This window comes from Aspergillus welwitschiae (genome assembly GCF_003344945.1).
Source record: "Aspergillus welwitschiae strain CBS 139.54b unplaced genomic scaffold BDQ94scaffold_3, whole genome shotgun sequence".
Taxonomy (NCBI): Eukaryota; Fungi; Ascomycota; class Eurotiomycetes; order Eurotiales; family Aspergillaceae; genus Aspergillus; species Aspergillus welwitschiae.
In genome coordinates, this window is record NW_020798697.1 from 161196 (window position 1) to 177529 (window position 16334).

The window sequence follows — 16334 nt, forward strand, 5'->3', positions numbered from 1 at the left end:
TCCACATGTACCAAGTGAGGCAAACTAGCTGAGCAGCTAGGGGAGATCCGATCAGCTCGGAGAGTTGCCTTCAATGTTTTCTAGAAGGTCTATGAAATCAATAGTTTCGTTCGGTGATATAATTAGAAATCTGGACCGGCAGAGGAAACGTAGCACCGATACTCCGTAAGTAGACTACTCCGTAGATAGGCATCAATCAGTTCGGGGAGTTTCGCATATAGTCCCAGTTCATTGCGGGACGGACGCGAATGTCTAAAAGTGGCTTTTTGCTTCGCAAAGTAGACTACTGTAAGCTCGATAAGTGCAGAATGACAAGTATAGACATTTGGATCATTATGGGGGTTGTGGAGACTGTTTACGAGGAGTGACACGTCCAAATTATTGACAAGTACGAAGTAAACGAGGGGAGTTGTAGGTCTAGTTTCACTGCAAGTGGATGATGATACAGGATTGTCAATGAGAAGGAACAGTCAAGATGTCATGAGGCAGCAAAGTGGGAAGGAGGATGCATGCGTGGCACATGAGACAAGCGGACAACAGACTTTCTTAGCTGGCTTTGGGAAGTGGTTATTTTTTTTTTCTTTGGGGCGCAATAAAAATACAAGACAGTGGGACACAGTAACTAACTGAATCCAGTAGTCATCGGGGTTAGGTTCAATAACTCATAATCCACGCCCCGAGGCCAGTTCGATCTAGGCGCGTTAGCAGCGGGCCATAGCCATGGTCACTTAAGAGTCACAACAATCCCAAGTCGCCGAGGCTAAATTAGGGAGCAATAAAGTGAGGTGATCAGCCCTTGGAACAACCGGCACACACAACAACAACGTGCCATGTTTGCCAGCCACCGAATAATCCGGGCTCCACTGCCCTATATGTAATAATAATAATAACAACCACCACCACATAACACCAGCAACAACAAACCTCCCGACAATCCCGCGGATCCCGTTTCTGCCCCTCTTCATGTATTTACGGTTTGCGAGGATTTAATGAATTGGATGGGGATGGACATTGCTAATCGATAGGCACACACACACCGTCACGGCGATGACTTGCCGTGTTCCAAAACTTGTTTTGCACATCCTCCCGAACTTTGCACACGGTTGCAGTACGTGTAGATTACGGCAAGGGAACTTTTGTCTTTTCGTTTTCATTTCATCCTTATCCAGACCAGACGTCGATGAGAAGTCCAGCCTTGAGCCACAGACGCCGAAGGATACCCCGGATGATGCAAGAGACAATCAGAGAAAACTTCCACTGCCGAGAGAAGGTATCGACTATTGGGGCGGGACGAATAGTCAGCCATGTGGCTTTCCGAGCTCCAGTCATGGCCGGAACTCATATTGTCGTCCATACATCATCAATCATTGCAGGCCCAGGTCTCCATCAAGTGGAAGGGAACCATACTTTCTCGGTCCTTGAGTAGACAGTTAGTCCGCTAACCATTTCCCTACTCGGCCGAGCATGGAAATCCGTCTACGTAAAAGGTTAATCAAGAAACCGGAGAATAACTAATAACCAAGGCCGCTTTAGTCCGAGAAAATCTTTTTAGGAGACTTGAACAATTTGCGGGCGGCCTCAACGCATGCCTCCATTGGGAATGGAGGGATTATCGCCAACAGTTTACCTTTTTCGAGGGGAGGGTCAATCTGCATACCGCCACAACACTCATCCAGCTGGCTTTGACTTATTCCGTAAGGCCATGATGATACCAAGCCCCCGAGAAGGAAAGGATTATTCTTTCTTTAACAGATCCATAGTCAGGTAGCGTCTGTTTGACAGAATCCTGGACGCGTTATTTGCTCGAGAGAATTGAACTAGATTGACCCACCAACGGTCAGACATCGCTCGACAATACTTCATTGGTAGTAGCGATGCTGGTGAATTGTGGCAATACCCGCTGTTTGCCGATTAGCATCATGCAAAGGAGGCCACTAAGGTGCGAGGGGGAAGGGGGAAATCCGGATGAGGAGCGTGATGAGCGGATAGACAGCACAAGTAAGAATTAAATTGAAAAGGGAAGAGGAAAATTTGAGAGACCAGCTAATTTCCTTTCGTTCGGGGCAAATTTGGCTGCGGCAAATCGGGTACGTACCCCACTTATGGATCTGCCGTGAGTCCGTGACAAGTGCAGCAGCAACCAGCAACCAGCAACAAGTCGGGAATCTCAGCCACCGCCGATGAATAATCCCTAATATTGGGAAATCCTGGGAACTTAATGAACGGAGAAAGGTCGCTGTCTCGCGCTGACTGGTTTGCCAGTTCCAGTAATCCCCCCCCATCAGTGGACCGCTGACTATCATTGACCGCAACTGGGTCACGGTGCAGTCGGGCCTGGTGCGATTTACCGCCGATCTTCTAATAGTGAGTCTGTCAACCGGGTTATCTTTGCTGGTCAGCCCCTCTTAAGTAGTATGGAGTATCGGGTGTAGTATTAGTAGTAGTAGTTCTTTGCTTCGCTTCGCGTTGAAATGGGGATTGGGTCAGTGTTTCAGTGAATAGCATTATCCTGTTTGGTGGGTTTCCCTCCAGCACACCGCGGTGATGGTGGAGGTGGAGGAGAGTGCATCGCTGCCTGGATCTGATTGCCAGGGGTAGTGAAACGACCCAAGGCGCTTTCGTATCCCTAGACCACATCAGGCATCGTGCCCTTTGCATCTGCGGAGACCCTTTCGAGGGGCAACAATGATGGAAAGATGATGCTGGTCCGGCGCACAGTACTATTATGTACAAGCCCCTCTCGTAGCGTCATAGGCTGAAGCAGCCGCCGGAAAGCCTTGCTACTAAAGTAGGCGATATGTGATGAGCGCAGCGCTATCATTTCGGCAGACTCACTGGTGCAAGGACGGTCATGTGGTTCCATTGCCTTTATTTTTATTTTTCTTATTTTTTATTTTTTTTCCTTTGCGAGATGCAAGTCCGCCTCTTCGCAGAGTCCATCCAATTCCCTGCCTGCATCCAAAATGCATGCCTGACACCGTCACATCTGGCCTTGCGGTGGTGGCCTGACGGCTATACCTGATTCGGGCGGTATGGTATGGTAAGCATCGGCCTCTCCCACCCCTCCTCCTCCTCACTTGCCCACTTTCATACACTAAGATTATGTACTACTGCTGCTCCTATGCTCTGGGTAGAATGTAACCGCCAGGCTGACGACGGACTTCGACCAATGCTAGTGGCATGAGGCATTGAATCCAAACCTGTTGTAGTGTGTAGTAATCATAGCGTTCCAGACCCCAGTCCACTTTATACTACATCCAGGATTCTTGCCTCTTCCTTACTGGTTGGCTGACACGTAGGACAAACCTAAGCACAGGCCACATTCTGTGTGATACCTCCCCCCTCCCTTCAGATCTGAACGATGCAAGAATCCAGAATGCTGCAGTATCTGCCGAAATATGTGGTGGCAGCTGAAGATACATACGTACAGTAGGTGCCTACCTCGCATCGGCATTGCCAGCACGTCTGCCTACAGCAGATTATGCATGGTCCTCCATGTTTTATGACGAGATCTGGTTTGTTGTGTAACTCGCCGCTGCCCAGCCATACTCCACCTTATCACTCATACTATTGTTGTCTGCTGCATTTGGAGACGAAAGATTGAGCCCAAACATGCCCCATCATTGGCCGGATTGACAGCGCCCTATTTTGGTTCCCATGCATGCATGCATGGACCTACTGGCGGTATATGTATGTACGCCATTTTGACTCATGGCCACCTGCAGATGCCTCCCGTAGGAGCCTTGATTAGTTGTAGATAGACTAGTGAGTAGGGGAAAAGACTCGCGGCTGACGGCCCGCGGAATGGTATTCGCAGGATTGAAAGCAGCCTGGAAAACGTCTTGTCTAGAAAAAAAAAAACTCCAGAACATCAAGGCTCATACTCCGTATTCCGCCTCGACTGCTTAGGTCTCGGACTGCTCCGTATTATGTCGCAACTTGCGTGTCGTTTCCGGTCGTCAAATGGCAGATGCAGCTTACATATGACCCACTTGGGTGGTGGTTTTGGGCCTTCTCGTCCAGGCTCCTCTCTACCTACGTAAGTAACTATGTAGGAGGGTTTCCGACTCTGCCGCGCGATCTGCTTGCGAGCTCAGACATAATAGTGGCGTCGGTGAGGGCACGCGGTCAATCACCGTCTGCTAGTAACTCTATCGTTGACGTTGATTGATGCCCGCGGAGACGAAAAGCTTTGCGAGACCCGTATCAACAACTGTGCCAGGGTGGGTTATGTGGTCGGCCAGGACAATCAGGACAAATCACACAGTCCAGGTGACGGCGGTATCTGGAATGCCGTGTCACATCCACCCTGCGCCGATGGCTTGATTTCACGGTCGGTTGCAGCCTGGCGCTCCAGCTCCAGCTCCCGTTCTAAAGTAGGCGAAGTAAGGTGCTAGTTACTGTTGGCAAGATCGCATCAGGAAGCATGGCTAGAGGACGATTGTATGAAGGAGGCTTGGAGCCCCTGATAGCACAGCAGCGCATGTAAGCACTTTCGACGGCGACCAATGACGGTCAGGCGCTGCTGCTATGCTAGAAAATGCTAGTATCCAAGCCGGGGAGAGAGAGAGAGAGAGAGAGTCGGCTTTTTCCTTTCCTACGGCGGTATAACACAATTTTAGTTATCTAGGGGCTGGTGAATCAATGACATGCCACTAGAATAAGCCAAAATTTAAATTAGCGTCCAATGTGTTCCATTTTCCATTGTTGAGAAAGACCACTTTGAACGCTCGGGCCTAACCATGGTCTGATGACACGTTAATCCTCAGGCCGTACTCCGTAGTTAGTGACTTAATGAGCGAAGGCGGCGAGAGCAGGATGAGAACAGCCGAGAGAGTGAGACGAATCCTGACATGCTAGCGAGGAGTGGCTTCGGAAAAAGAAAGCTAAGATTTGAAGGCGCGTTGCGAGTTGATCACTGGCTTGGAACTAATCAAGTAGTTGGTTGATCGCTACTCCGTTCTTGGATGACTTTCTCCGAAGCAAACTAACTAAACTAAGTGCTGCTTACTTTGGGCCTGTCTCGGACGGCGACCGCCATTTCGCTTACTTGGTTGCTGGAACGAGCGGCATACATTCAGCTAGGCGTCTGAATTTCTGATGGGGAAGCTAGGGTGCTATGCAGGCGCGACCATGGCCCCTGACGGATGGGCCCCATTGTCTATCATTATTACTGTGTATTATTATTATCGTTATTATTATTTAGTCCATGTTCGTCCCATCGTAATCACGTTTAGCCCAAACCATCACTTTCTCCGCAGTCATCCGTCGTTTTCACTAAATTGTGGACGTTGCTTTTTGCTTTCTCTTGGCCCCATCACTCACACTGCAGGAAAGGCAAGGGGCCAAGAAAACACCACAATTAAAGAAGTCCAGCTAGTCTACTAAATAGATACATTAATACCCATAAAGCAGCCAACCTAAACCTTGCAAGTGGCTTAGGACGGTAAGACCGGCGCGTTGGGGGATTGTGTCCTACTAAGAGGTTTTACTTTTAGTCCTGATATCACGAGCCGAAGCCCTTGACTCATGTTGTAGTATCACTCCTAACGCCTTTCGTAATTGATCCGTGGCGCCATAATGATAGCGTGTGAACAGAGACACCTTATATTGAGTTCTAACTTTCTGATATCCCAGGGATGCGCGGGTCCCGCCGGGAGGGCGCATCGCTTCGTGATCTTTTAGCCTTTCGCTCAATTATTAGCTAATGACATGTTAGCCGAACCTTGCTACCTGTTAGAATTAGATACCATATCGGTGGCAGCAGAGGGCACGAGCTGTCGAGTCTATCCGATTGTTGAAAATCACCCCTGAGATAGTCTGCCTGAGAGGAATGGTGGCTGATGTTCATCCCTGCACCCTTGTATACTAGGAGGTGGACAAGTCCGAAAGTCAAGGCGTCGAGCACATCACGCACGCAGGATGTACAGTAAGTTAGGCAGGCACTCGGTGTTGTGTAGTCCTTACGGCGTACCCCCGTGAGGGATCATCATCACCACCCCTGGCAAGGTAATCCAGCATACCCCAAATGAGTGATCCATTCTCAACCAGTATAGTATGGTATAGTATAGTATAGTAGTAGTATACTGTTGAAGCTTCGTTGGTTGTAACCTATCAGATCAGCAATAACGGGGTTTTATTGGCTGTCGAAAAGCGCCGTTTGCGAGCCTCGGCTGGTTGGACGGCGTGTAGAGCACCACTTAGAGCAGACGACCGGTAGGTAACGAACAGATCCTGGACCTCGCAAGCTACTAGACTAAAGCTAGGCTGAGTGGTTACCGTAGTACCATACAAAGCTAGCTGGTAGCTTACCTGACCTTCCTGCTCCCTGATAGGATCCCTGTTCAGCACAGTTTGACTCCGTATTCCCGTAGAAACGGAGATATGGGAGTCTGACCCACTTGGTCTGGGAAACATCTTTTATTTTTTTCTTTTTCCTCCTTTTTTTTTTTTTTTCTCTCCTTCCCCTTCCTTTTTTGATATATTGAATGATTGGAAAAATTTTTTTTTTCTTTTTTCCCGCCCCCTCCCTTTCCATTTTTGCCTCCCGTTTCCATTCATTGCATAACCCAATTGAGGGCTGATTTGGCCCCCAGGCCTTCTGGAATTTTGTTCGACTGGCCTCCATCTTACGGTTTCCAGTTTCCCAAGTCCCCTGCCGTCAGGTGGGCCTGCACATGCATTCCGATGCTTCCCCTCCTGTAATCTCCGGCTTCTGATTTGTAGGGCGAGCAGACGATGATCTCAACCATCTGATTAGTCGCTTTTTCGAAGATGTATCTTGATTAGTGGTGATTGTACCCGCTTAAGGCGTCGCACGGAGGTTTTTTTCTCGAGTTCGTTACCCTTTCGATCTGGCCTGCCACGCATCTGGCGCGGTTCTAGCACAATGGAAGGCTATCCGCCTCCCCGAACAGCCGGGTTCTGAACAGGGACAAGCATTCGCTGTTGTTTTCCCATATTATGTTATGTTGTGTCATTTTATCTGATTTTTTGTTGATACTCTTGCCAATTCTCCTCGAATGAGTGCCCCGTTAGCAAACCTCATTTGAGGGCGTCAGAGGGATTAGAACGGCGTGACGGATGCAGTGCCACAAATCCCGATCGTCAGGCTGTCGTATATGTAAAGTGAGCCCCGGTGGCCGGAGCACGGTGGCCACATTATTGCTCTTACGGGGAGAACGTTAGTTGGATACATCCATACAGTAGTTACTTTACTTCATCCAGATTGGGTCCCTTTCTGGCTTCCTCTTTAGTGTTTCTTTTTCCTTGTTCTCTTGCGCCCCCCCTTCTTTGGCCCTATGCAGGTTTAGGCACATTCGGCTTTTCTCAGGACCAATTTCAAGGCGGCCGAGGAGACAAGAAGGAGGAGGGGCGCATGTAACTCTGACCCAAAGACGCACTAACAGTGACTCGGGCTCAGCCTTCAGGTACTTACTTAGGCTTCTCGAGGGGGCCACGGGGACTAACCGGAGTGGGTAGGGCTCTGCTTTTAGTCGGTCTTGCTCCGGTAGTATCCCTGGTTCTGGAAATGGTCCCCATGTCAATGGAATAATCCTCCGCCCCGGCTTCCTTTGTCGATTACATATGATGGGGGGCATTAGCGCTCCAGGCGGAACCCATCTGCTGTACGATGTACCTCTCTTCCTGGTGCAGCTGGACTCGTCAAAAATGCATTTATTGGCACCAGCCCACTCCATCCCAGATAAGCTAGACAGCCAGCCTGACCTGTGGAGTCTCTTGATACCGAGCGGTGTTTCCCTCCCTCTCTCACTCTCTCACTGCCTCTTGCGACTTGCGTGTTGTAGTAGCAAAGTAGGAGTGCACACCCCACTCTTCTCCGGCCTTGAGCAAATTCTGTTTCTGAGTGCTCCGTACTCTCCGTATAACGCCCCTCTCTCCGATCCCTGAACCCAGTCCAAGTGTTGTCATTTCTAGCCGAACTTTCCGTTTCCTATCCCCTCTTGGCCCCCCCACTACACCGAGAGGTGGTCCGTACGGCAAAGTAGGCTTCCACCGTTCAGCCACCCAGCCAGCTGATCTAATCCGGCTCGTCACACGTATGGTTATGAAACATGTGATCCACAACGAAATAGATTGACCAGCAACAGGAAATTGATAAGCAAGAATAACGATCGGGATTCGGAACATACAGTTACTTGATCGTTGTACGGATACTATGGTTGGAGAAGTCTATAACCTGTCCTGGTGCCAAGGTGAAGAGGCAATCTTGGCCTCTTGTGCACGCATGAAGTATGGAGTAGCACGGCGGTTTGACCAATGAGTTGCTCATAGCAATCAATGATCATCAGCTCGAGACAAGAGGTTCACCGAGTCAGGCCTGGTGGGTTAGTCCATATTAGTTCTGGGCTAGTAATCTACCAGTGGTTGCAAGTATGTGTGATAACGGTGATACCTCCCACCCCAACGCGGTTGGACAGCAATAGAAGCACAAGCACCCAAGGATTTAGAAAGGATGGTCGGCGGGATGATGGGATGTGCGCCCGGGGATGCCGAAGGACGAGGATGACGATGACAAGGAATGGGACGGAAGGCAGCTTCTTCGACCATCCGCATGCTCCTTTCTGTCCCTTGTCGCGATCTATCGCCAGGCTGGAAGAGGATGCGATACGACGGCTACCGAATTAGATTGTTGCTTGCTATGTGGATGGATGGTTGGATGGATGAATGTAAGTTATGTGCCTAGCTGCTGAGGTCGCCGGGTAGAGAACAGGCCCAGGCCTGCTTCCGATGTACAGTAGATACGTACTCCGGACAGGGGAAGCAAGTCTGCCCTTGGAAACTTTCCGCATTATTGTAACCCTTGCGTAACGGGCGTTGTGACGCGTTGGAAACGGTGAACTTGTGGGGACAAGACTGGGCTTGAAGGGGTTACTTAACGAGGGAGGAGACGAAGGAGGAGTGGGTGGGGAAGGGGGAGAAGAGGAGCAGAGGAGGAGGAGGGGGGCAAATGGTGCCTAGTTAGTAGGTGACTATGTAATACGGATAAGGAAGAATCATCCTTTAGTTAGAAACAGAAACAGAAACAGAAACAGAAACAGAAACAGAAACAGAAACAGAAACAGAAACAGAACAGATGGAATGGAACGGAAAGAGACTTGGGAGAGAGTGTTTGGCCGCAGGGTTGACGATCGGGTCGGATCGTGGGTCATTTGCCAGGCCAATATTACCGCTTCACCGCGGGCATTCCCATCATGACTAAGACCGTCGAAGGGAGTTGCGAGTGTATTACGATTTGGGTCCGGCCATCCATCCATCCATGCATGTATGTATAGAGGGGGGAAGACTGGTTGCACAGAGTCCTCTTTTGCCTACTACATAACTTACCTGCCTATTAGAGAGATACATAGTTACCCCTGGTACAGCGTGACTAATAGATCGCAAAATTCTCCCAGGCACCGCACGAAGGGCCATGGCACGGCTGCGTCATCGAGAAGGGGAGAGAGGGGAATTAATCTAAACACACCGGCAGTAGTTTAGTGCTACCTTTTTCTTGCTTTTGATGGGGCGGCGCTCTGTGAAGTATCATACAATCATACAGTGTAGTACCTAGTCTCAGCAGACCGACTTGACTACTAAGTAAGCACCAAGTCGCACTTAAGTCATGAATGTAACTGATCACCATACCTGTCTGTCGCATGTATAACCAAAGACACCCGAGCACAACTATAACTACTGCATTATTACCGAAATAGCACGTACTCCGTAGTATCTATCCGACAGGGAGGACAGGGAAATCAATCAGAATGCAGCCAGCGGGTGGGCACCTTGGCTGGTATGGTATGGTAAGAAGAAGAAAAGGATGCAGGAAGACGCAGTAATTCCCAAAAAAAGTTCCCAGTTTAGCCCCAGACTTCCCATGGGGCTCTCACACGGGCCTTACTACTGTGCGTCGTATCTAGTGGAAAGTTTAGTTTAGTTTACTTTTAGTTTAGTTTCGGCATGTCCCAGGCAAAGTCAAGGTCAAGTCAGTCACTCAGTCAAGTCAGTCAGTCGTCACTCACTACTCATTTCGGCTTGGAAAGAGAAGAGACGGAGGGGGCATGAGAGGGCCCGGCCATTTTCTGGTTCCTTCTTTAAGTTCCATCCATGATCTTTGCTGCCTTTCCCTGGACTGGAGCTCCGATTTCAGTTTCCCATCCAATCACTTGCCGCCCTGCCGCATCTCCCTCGTTTTCCTCTTGACCCTCTGTTCCATACTTTTCCCCTCCCGGTGGACTGCAAGTCCATCAAATTCTTTTGCCAATGGGTCTGATCATCCCCACCATCGACATTATTATCCATTCCCCCATCGTCACCCGCCGTTAGCCACTAACCAGCCCCAATCCCATGGGCCCAGGGCAGTCCAGAAGTCTTTTGCCAGCACAGTGTCAGAGCCAGGAATTGATTGCCCGCTTCGCAGGTCCCAGAGAGAGTCCTTTCGGAGTGGAGACAGCATTCGTGTGGCATGGGCTCATCTGAATCATCTTCATCATCATCAACCAACCTTCCTTGGGTCGGTCCCCTTCCTTCCTTTCCAATTCCTCCCCTTCCTGGTACCTAGACTAGACTCAGTCCTCCTAGTCTGAGCCCCCCCTTCTGCTCCTCCTGTCCCATCGTCCCATGTCTTGCCCTGTTCGGTTCCCACCAACTAGTCTGCTTTCGTTAGTGTCAACGTCGTGTCATCCCAACATGTGCCCGCTCCCACTAACCCATTAGTCTTCTTACTTACAGTAATGGATCGTGGAACTGGGGCGGATGGTAGATCAAGAAATGCCCATGTACATGCGTCCCACATCTCCGTGTATCACCCTCCTGTAGGGCCTTCCTTTTTCTTATTTTATTTTTTCCTTCTCCATCTACTATTAATTTATTAATATTATTTTTTGTTTTTTGATTTCATCTCCCCTTTTTTATTAGCCTTTCTTTACTTTTTTAGACTCGCTCCTACTTTACTCTTTACCGCATAATCTACTACTCATCCCGAACCATCTGGGTCCATTACTCGACTAGGCACTGGGCTTGCTACTTACTTAGTACCGCACGCACTTACTGTACCTTGCCTCCACGCCTTGTGACCCTCACGCCCCCCTGTGTCATCTTTAGATGATAAGTCTCGAACCCCAGTCTTCGGAGATCCTTTACATATTCCTGCAGTCATCATCCACGGATCCTATCCGTGCTTGATACTCCATATAATCTAACCACCGCCCTATCCCACCATTTCGTCTCACCCTACTATTACTATGTATGCTTATATCGCACACCTCCCTCCTCATACTTTCAATTGACCACCCACCTCCTCTCAGTCCTATCTTTCATACCAAAGCCTTTTCTCTCTCAACATCTTACCACCTTCTCAATGGCCGACTACTGGCAACCCCAGTCGTCCTTTGCGAACCCTAACTGGGTTCAAGGCAACCAGTCTTGCTGGCGCTCCTCAACATTTCGTGACTTGATTCATGCTTTCCCAAAACCCAAGCGGACGGGTCGAGTGATGAAGCCCCGCAGCGCTGGGAATAGTCCTTCGTCTGCCGGCAGACGGCGCACAGCAACCATCCCTTACAGTTCGCCCATGTACCAAGGCTACCAGGCTCCCGTCAACACTGCCTTTGTGGCCTCTGCACTTGCCCGAACTGGCCAAAACCGTCCCACAAGTTGGCATCCGGCTTTGGAGCCTGTTAGCTATCCAACTGCCCAGTATGTGCCAGCAACCACGGCGTTGGATAACTTTGCCGCCATTGGCGTGTGCCCTCAGCCACTGCCCACTGCTCCTGCCACCTTCGACAACTCTTCCATGTTGCCGTCCTACACCCCGGCAGATATGCCATGCTCGGATCTAGGGTTCCCTCCCCTCCCCGACGCACAGCATCAGATGTCGCTTCAACAGTCTACCTTGCTCCAGATGAACGACTCGCAGGCTGAGCCTGTCTCTTGGGACGCCAATGCATCTACCTTGTCAATGGCAGAACCTATGTCTGACTGCTACTCCTTCGACATGTCATCTATGCATAACAACATTCCTCCAGTCTACGTCGCAGGTTCGAGTTACGAGAGTGTACCGTCCTCGGGCTGCTTGACTGGGCCTCCTACGCCCGACTTTCTACCTATTCAGCGGCCTGACGACGACCTGCATTCGCAGGTAGAGCCCTTGCCAGAGAAGCAGCATGAGGACGAGCTTGTTGGTATGGGTCTTTACAGCAACCCGGAGGCTTCGTTGGGAAACTCGCTCTTAGGGCTTTCTGGCAAGGGACTTAAGTTGGAGGAGACTTTCACCCCGTCTTCCGACAATGAAGCCGAAGACCAGGAGGATGATGAGGACCAGGACGATGACGACGACGATGATGACGAACAAAATCAGGAGGAGAGCCCCGTCAACAGCAAGGGCACCGACTTAAACCCTAAGCAGTCGGAAGCTGAGACTTTTCAACAACCGATCAAAGCACCTGGAAACATGATGCAAAGATCCTTTTTCTTTGATGACGACGACCTCGAGCAGCATGCCGTGGTCGATTCCCAGCCATTCATTAACATGGCCAGCCAACCCTGTATGAATTATGGATATGGATGGATTTGATTCCTACACTGTCGCGTTTACTGCCTCTGATTATTGCTCTTTTCGGTTTTCGGGCTACAGCATTGCATAGCGTGGAGTTATTGTTTTCGGGAGGCGTTTCATTTAGCATACAGTACAGGATACCCAGGGAGGATTGGTCGAACTTGAAATGTATGTATTAGACCAGTGAATATAACAACTACAAGACTATCTTGATAAACACACATTGCACCAAACATGAACAAACTGCGTAGCCCACACAGTAGAGAGTACAAAGTTGTAAGGTAGTTTCAAGAACGAATCAACGCAGCCGAACCGATAGAGAGTCGCATCGGCGGGAACAACCTTATTCCGGGCGAACAAAATCACTGTCGACGAAGATGTACAGTCTGGCCCCGGCCAGTGCAGGGAGGCGAAATCATCGCAGTTGATATTGCTAACCCGATTAAAATAAAATGGCGAAGGTCATTTTTACACCATGGAAGGAGCACTCGCAATTACTCGCGGTGCGGAGTCAATTCTACCCTGCACCGTTTTATGATGGGCCCGACATGCGCTCCAAGGCCTGCGCCACTGTATGCGAAAAGGCACCCTGAAATAATATAGCTATCTTTACTTGACCCTAACATGAATTACAGGTCGCGGCTTGGAAGTTACGAGGAAATTTGCCACATCCAGTCGAGGCCACGGCCTTGCTAACGGATGCTATCCTTCATGATGATGCCCTGAAAAATTCCATCTTTTCTATTCGGGCTACGTACTCGGCTGCGTTCTGTCGGTATGACTATCTGCTTTGTTCATCGATTACATGATTACGCAACAAGTGTAACGATCACTAACGCCAATTAGATTCGTGACGGGGCTCGTCGACTCCAAGCTGAACGGGCAGCGTAAAACCATGTTCCAACGAGCCATTGATTTGGGCCTACCGGCCTCATTTGTGGAACTGCGTCACGAGGCGACGCATCGTGAACTGCCTTCTCTAACAGTGCTGCGCAATGCCACGCAGCGGTCCCTTGAGTGGCTGTGGGACTACTACTGGGCCAAGACTGACCTGAGTGCTGATATGATGCCTGTGTCGGAACCTGAGGCATTTGACGGCGCTGAAGATGACGTCGAGCCCATCAAGGCGGCCTTAAGAACTGAATTCGAGCACTTACTGGCTGAAGAAGATTCGTCAGAACCGCCGCGGAAGAAGAGGAGGTTCCAGCAGAACGTCTCGTCTACGTCTACGCATTTGGTCTCGATATGCAAGTCTTCCAGTCGTGGGGCGTCTGCGCTAGCAGGCGTGATCGTGGAGGACTCGGTGTTGGTTCCTGCTGGACGGAAGTAAGTTTTCTCTATATTCTGATCGTGTATGAACATCTATAAGCTGACTTGATACAGGATGGGTGATTCCATGACGGCCATGTTCGCTAAGTGGGATTCCTTATTGCAGATGCTTGCGGAGGGCCATCCCCCGGTCCTGGCATCGCTGACGGAGGAGATGGTGAATGTACTGGCATTTTCAGGCTCAAAGAACGTGAAAAGCGACCCTCAGCTCGAAGGATTGTACATGTGGCTGGACCATATACTTCAATCGCCGGAATGGGGGTCTCGAAGACGACTACTGTCCCACGCATACCTTCTTGCCGTTTGCGAGCAGAGTTCCAATCACTGGACGACGCTTCTTAAGGAAAGCTTACAGCAGAGGACGGACGATTTAGCACCTAGCAAGCAGTCGTCCACGTCAAAGAAACAGTCGAAGAAGGACGGATCTGGTCTCAAGCGGACTGCAGATGCCGACGATTTGAAAGAATTGAAGAAATTCGGATGGGAAACGGTAGATACGTGGGATACGCGACCGTTAGGGATAGCATAGACAGCGGATACGATTTCAACCAAAACCATGCTGTGCAACGGCTCGAATGCCCAGCGTAAAGCAACTCCTGTTCACTCCCAACAAGACCCCAGTAGCATCTAAGTAGCATCTAACAATCTCTTGAAGGACAAGGGGAAACTGTCACGACCGAAAGCAGCCTAGCGTCTACGCCACATGTGGCTGAGCCTCCGCGGAACGAGCCTATGAGGTAATCGCCAAAAGACTGCTTACACAGTTAGTAAGTATGGCGCAGGTGGCATAGCTTAGCTCTTAGCAATCAATGTTACCACCACCCCCGCATTCATTCCAAAAAGTTCAAGCACAAGCACTTTCGCTATTCCCTTATACTTATCCATGTGCCTCGCCAGAGCTGTCTGGTCTTCCGTGAGGTTTCAACCCGTGAGAGCGCAAGCGCAACAAATCAGAGCCATGCATGTACAGTCGATCCCGATGTGTAAGTAGTTCCATTAACTTAATGAATAAACATTTGAGACGTGCCCCCAAGGTACTTGCTTAACATTACTTCCTGGGATATCATTTGCTAACGAAATTGTTGTGCCAGGGACCGGGAAGGGCAATAATTATGCCTACCTGGTCACGGATGAACCGACTAAGGAGTCTGTTATTATTGACCCGGCTAATCCGCCTGAGTATGTTATTGTTTGCTAGTTCGTCAAGAGATGGCTTGCAAAGATAAGTTGTGCTAAGATTTTCCAGGGTGGCCCCGACGCTGAAATCTCAGATCGACGCCGGGAAGATCAAGCTTACATCTATTGTGAACACTCATCAGTAAGTGTTTTTCATGGAATTTATGCCGATGCTAACTATGCCAGTCACTGGGATCACGCCGGTGGTAATAATGAAATTGTAAGTTACACGATATACAATGACATCTCTCGAAACTAACTGAAAAAAGCTGAAAACCTTTGGCCAACTTTCCGTCATTGGCGGCAAGAACTGCCAATCCGTCACCAAGACCCCGGCACACGGCGAAGTCTTCAAGATCGGAGAGCGCATCTCCGTCAAGGCGCTGCACACGCCCTGCCACACGCAGGACAGCATCTGCTACTTCATGCAGGATGGAGATGACAAGGTCGTCTTCACCGGTGATACTTTGTTTATCGGAGGTGAGCTTGGCTACTGCGTGAGCGCATTCGGGACCAGACTAATGGGCTACAGGATGTGGCCGGTTCTTCGAGGGCACGGCCCCTGAGATGCACAAGGCCTTAAACGAGACTCTGGCTGCGCTGCCAGATGATACTAAGGTTTACGTGAGTTGTTCGGTGTGACCCTTATTAGCATTTACTGATGCTTTGCAGCCTGGACATGAATACACCAAGGGCAACGTCAAGTTCTGCCTTGCCGTGTCCCAGTCTGAGCCCATCAAGAAACTAGAGGCATTCGCCAACGCGAACCAAGAAACCCAGGGCAAGTTCACGATTGGCGATGAGAAGGTTTGTTCTACCTCTTATGTTGTTGGTTTGAGACTGACAAGGTACAGCTTCATAACGTGTTCATGCGCGTCAACGTGAGTCTCCACCCCTTATTTTGGACGAGAGATCCAGCTAATATGTTACAGGACCCCGAGATCCAGAAGAAGACTGGCAAGACCGACCCAGTGGAGGTTATGGCGGCGCTGAGAGAGATGAAGAACAATATGTAACTTAGCCAATTTCTGGACCATATCACATTGCAGTAGCATAAGAATGAATATGAATCCACAAGTCCAGAATACCCCAAACCTAGCTCAGAAGCTCGTAGTCAGCCATTGAGATAACAATGACATTCCTCGTATACATATAACCCATCACCAAAACGATCATCGTGACGTCAGATGCAACTTCAGATAAAAGTAGTATAGAAACCCATCCTCACCCTCAATGCCAACTACCAACCAAACTACTTCCCTAATATACC

The 16334-nt window shown here is 49.7% G+C and overlaps 9 protein-coding genes across 9 annotated transcripts; 7 read left to right on the forward strand and 2 right to left on the reverse strand.

Annotated features, from left to right (window-relative positions):
• The first annotated feature begins 1503 nt into the window (after window positions 1-1503).
• Window positions 1504-1851, forward strand: BDQ94DRAFT_70297 (uncharacterized protein). The gene has a single exon (XM_026776353.1). The coding sequence runs from the start codon at window positions 1586-1588 to the stop codon at window positions 1766-1768; it is 183 nt and encodes a 60-aa protein (XP_026630840.1). The 5' UTR covers window positions 1504-1585; the 3' UTR covers window positions 1769-1851.
• BDQ94DRAFT_135090 (uncharacterized protein) lies at window positions 1672-2739 on the reverse strand. The gene is made up of 2 exons (XM_026764591.1): window positions 1761-2739; window positions 1672-1694 (listed from the first exon to the last, which is right to left on the reverse strand). Exon 1 carries the CDS (start codon window positions 2301-2303, stop codon window positions 1935-1937), a length of 369 nt encoding a protein of 122 aa, XP_026630841.1. The 5' UTR covers window positions 2304-2739; the 3' UTR covers window positions 1672-1694; window positions 1761-1934.
• A 2-nt stretch (window positions 2740-2741) lies between these two features.
• Window positions 2742-3143, forward strand: BDQ94DRAFT_70329 (uncharacterized protein). Its single transcript, XM_026776354.1, has one exon. It carries the CDS (start codon window positions 2803-2805, stop codon window positions 3007-3009), a length of 207 nt encoding a protein of 68 aa, XP_026630842.1. The 5' UTR covers window positions 2742-2802; the 3' UTR covers window positions 3010-3143.
• A 1927-nt stretch (window positions 3144-5070) lies between these two features.
• On the forward strand, window positions 5071-5615 carry BDQ94DRAFT_135092 (uncharacterized protein). The gene has a single exon (XM_026764592.1). It carries the CDS (start codon window positions 5101-5103, stop codon window positions 5386-5388), a length of 288 nt encoding a protein of 95 aa, XP_026630843.1. The 5' UTR covers window positions 5071-5100; the 3' UTR covers window positions 5389-5615.
• A 1486-nt stretch (window positions 5616-7101) lies between these two features.
• Window positions 7102-8000, reverse strand: BDQ94DRAFT_70401 (uncharacterized protein). Its single transcript, XM_026776356.1, has one exon. The coding sequence runs from the start codon at window positions 7698-7700 to the stop codon at window positions 7215-7217; it is 486 nt and encodes a 161-aa protein (XP_026630844.1). The 5' UTR covers window positions 7701-8000; the 3' UTR covers window positions 7102-7214.
• Window positions 8001-9817: 1817 nt separating this feature from the next.
• Window positions 9818-10889, forward strand: BDQ94DRAFT_135098 (uncharacterized protein). The gene has a single exon (XM_026764593.1). It carries the CDS (start codon window positions 10065-10067, stop codon window positions 10587-10589), a length of 525 nt encoding a protein of 174 aa, XP_026630845.1. The 5' UTR covers window positions 9818-10064; the 3' UTR covers window positions 10590-10889.
• A 271-nt stretch (window positions 10890-11160) lies between these two features.
• BDQ94DRAFT_135100 (uncharacterized protein) lies at window positions 11161-12815 on the forward strand. Its single transcript, XM_026764594.1, has one exon. It carries the CDS (start codon window positions 11363-11365, stop codon window positions 12575-12577), a length of 1215 nt encoding a protein of 404 aa, XP_026630846.1. The 5' UTR covers window positions 11161-11362; the 3' UTR covers window positions 12578-12815.
• A 147-nt stretch (window positions 12816-12962) lies between these two features.
• Window positions 12963-14481, forward strand: BDQ94DRAFT_70420 (rRNA-processing protein LAS1). Its single transcript, XM_026776357.1, has 4 exons — window positions 12963-13131; window positions 13195-13334; window positions 13406-13885; window positions 13943-14481. Exons 1-4 carry the CDS (start codon window positions 13012-13014, stop codon window positions 14415-14417), a joined length of 1215 nt encoding a protein of 404 aa, XP_026630847.1. The 5' UTR covers window positions 12963-13011; the 3' UTR covers window positions 14418-14481.
• A 225-nt stretch (window positions 14482-14706) lies between these two features.
• Window positions 14707-16155, forward strand: BDQ94DRAFT_135103 (beta-lactamase-like protein). Its single transcript, XM_026764595.1, has 9 exons — window positions 14707-14871; window positions 14980-15067; window positions 15135-15206; window positions 15251-15284; window positions 15334-15544; window positions 15597-15688; window positions 15737-15871; window positions 15919-15945; window positions 15997-16155. The coding sequence occupies exons 1-9, from the start codon at window positions 14772-14774 to the stop codon at window positions 16078-16080; spliced, it is 843 nt and encodes a 280-aa protein (XP_026630848.1). The 5' UTR covers window positions 14707-14771; the 3' UTR covers window positions 16081-16155.
• The last annotated feature ends 179 nt before the right edge of the window (window positions 16156-16334 follow it).

Bases quoted from the DNA above. Each gene is read 5' to 3' on its own strand.
- BDQ94DRAFT_70420 (XM_026776357.1), top strand. From the start codon at position 13,012: ATGGCGAAGGTCATTTTTACACCATGGAAGGAGCACTCGCAATTACTC. The intron at 13,132-13,194 runs GTATGCGAAAAG...CATGAATTACAG, and splicing joins GCTCCAAGGCCTGCGCCACT to GTCGCGGCTTGGAAGTTACG. The intron at 13,886-13,942 runs GTAAGTTTTCTC...GACTTGATACAG, and splicing joins TTGGTTCCTGCTGGACGGAA to GATGGGTGATTCCATGACGG.
- BDQ94DRAFT_135100 (XM_026764594.1), top strand. From the start codon at position 11,363: ATGGCCGACTACTGGCAACCCCAGTCGTCCTTTGCGAACCCTAACTGG.
- BDQ94DRAFT_135103 (XM_026764595.1), top strand. From the start codon at position 14,772: ATGTGCCTCGCCAGAGCTGTCTGGTCTTCCGTGAGGTTTCAACCCGTG. The intron at 15,545-15,596 runs GTGAGCTTGGCT...AATGGGCTACAG, and splicing joins TGATACTTTGTTTATCGGAG to GATGTGGCCGGTTCTTCGAG. The intron at 15,689-15,736 runs GTGAGTTGTTCG...GATGCTTTGCAG, and splicing joins CAGATGATACTAAGGTTTAC to CCTGGACATGAATACACCAA.
- BDQ94DRAFT_135098 (XM_026764593.1), top strand. From the start codon at position 10,065: ATGAGAGGGCCCGGCCATTTTCTGGTTCCTTCTTTAAGTTCCATCCAT.
- BDQ94DRAFT_135092 (XM_026764592.1), top strand. From the start codon at position 5,101: ATGGGGAAGCTAGGGTGCTATGCAGGCGCGACCATGGCCCCTGACGGA.
- BDQ94DRAFT_135090 (XM_026764591.1), bottom strand. From the start codon at position 2,303: ATGATAGTCAGCGGTCCACTGATGGGGGGGGATTACTGGAACTGGCAA.
- BDQ94DRAFT_70329 (XM_026776354.1), top strand. From the start codon at position 2,803: ATGAGCGCAGCGCTATCATTTCGGCAGACTCACTGGTGCAAGGACGGT.
- BDQ94DRAFT_70297 (XM_026776353.1), top strand. From the start codon at position 1,586: ATGCCTCCATTGGGAATGGAGGGATTATCGCCAACAGTTTACCTTTTT.
- BDQ94DRAFT_70401 (XM_026776356.1), bottom strand. From the start codon at position 7,700: ATGGAGTGGGCTGGTGCCAATAAATGCATTTTTGACGAGTCCAGCTGC.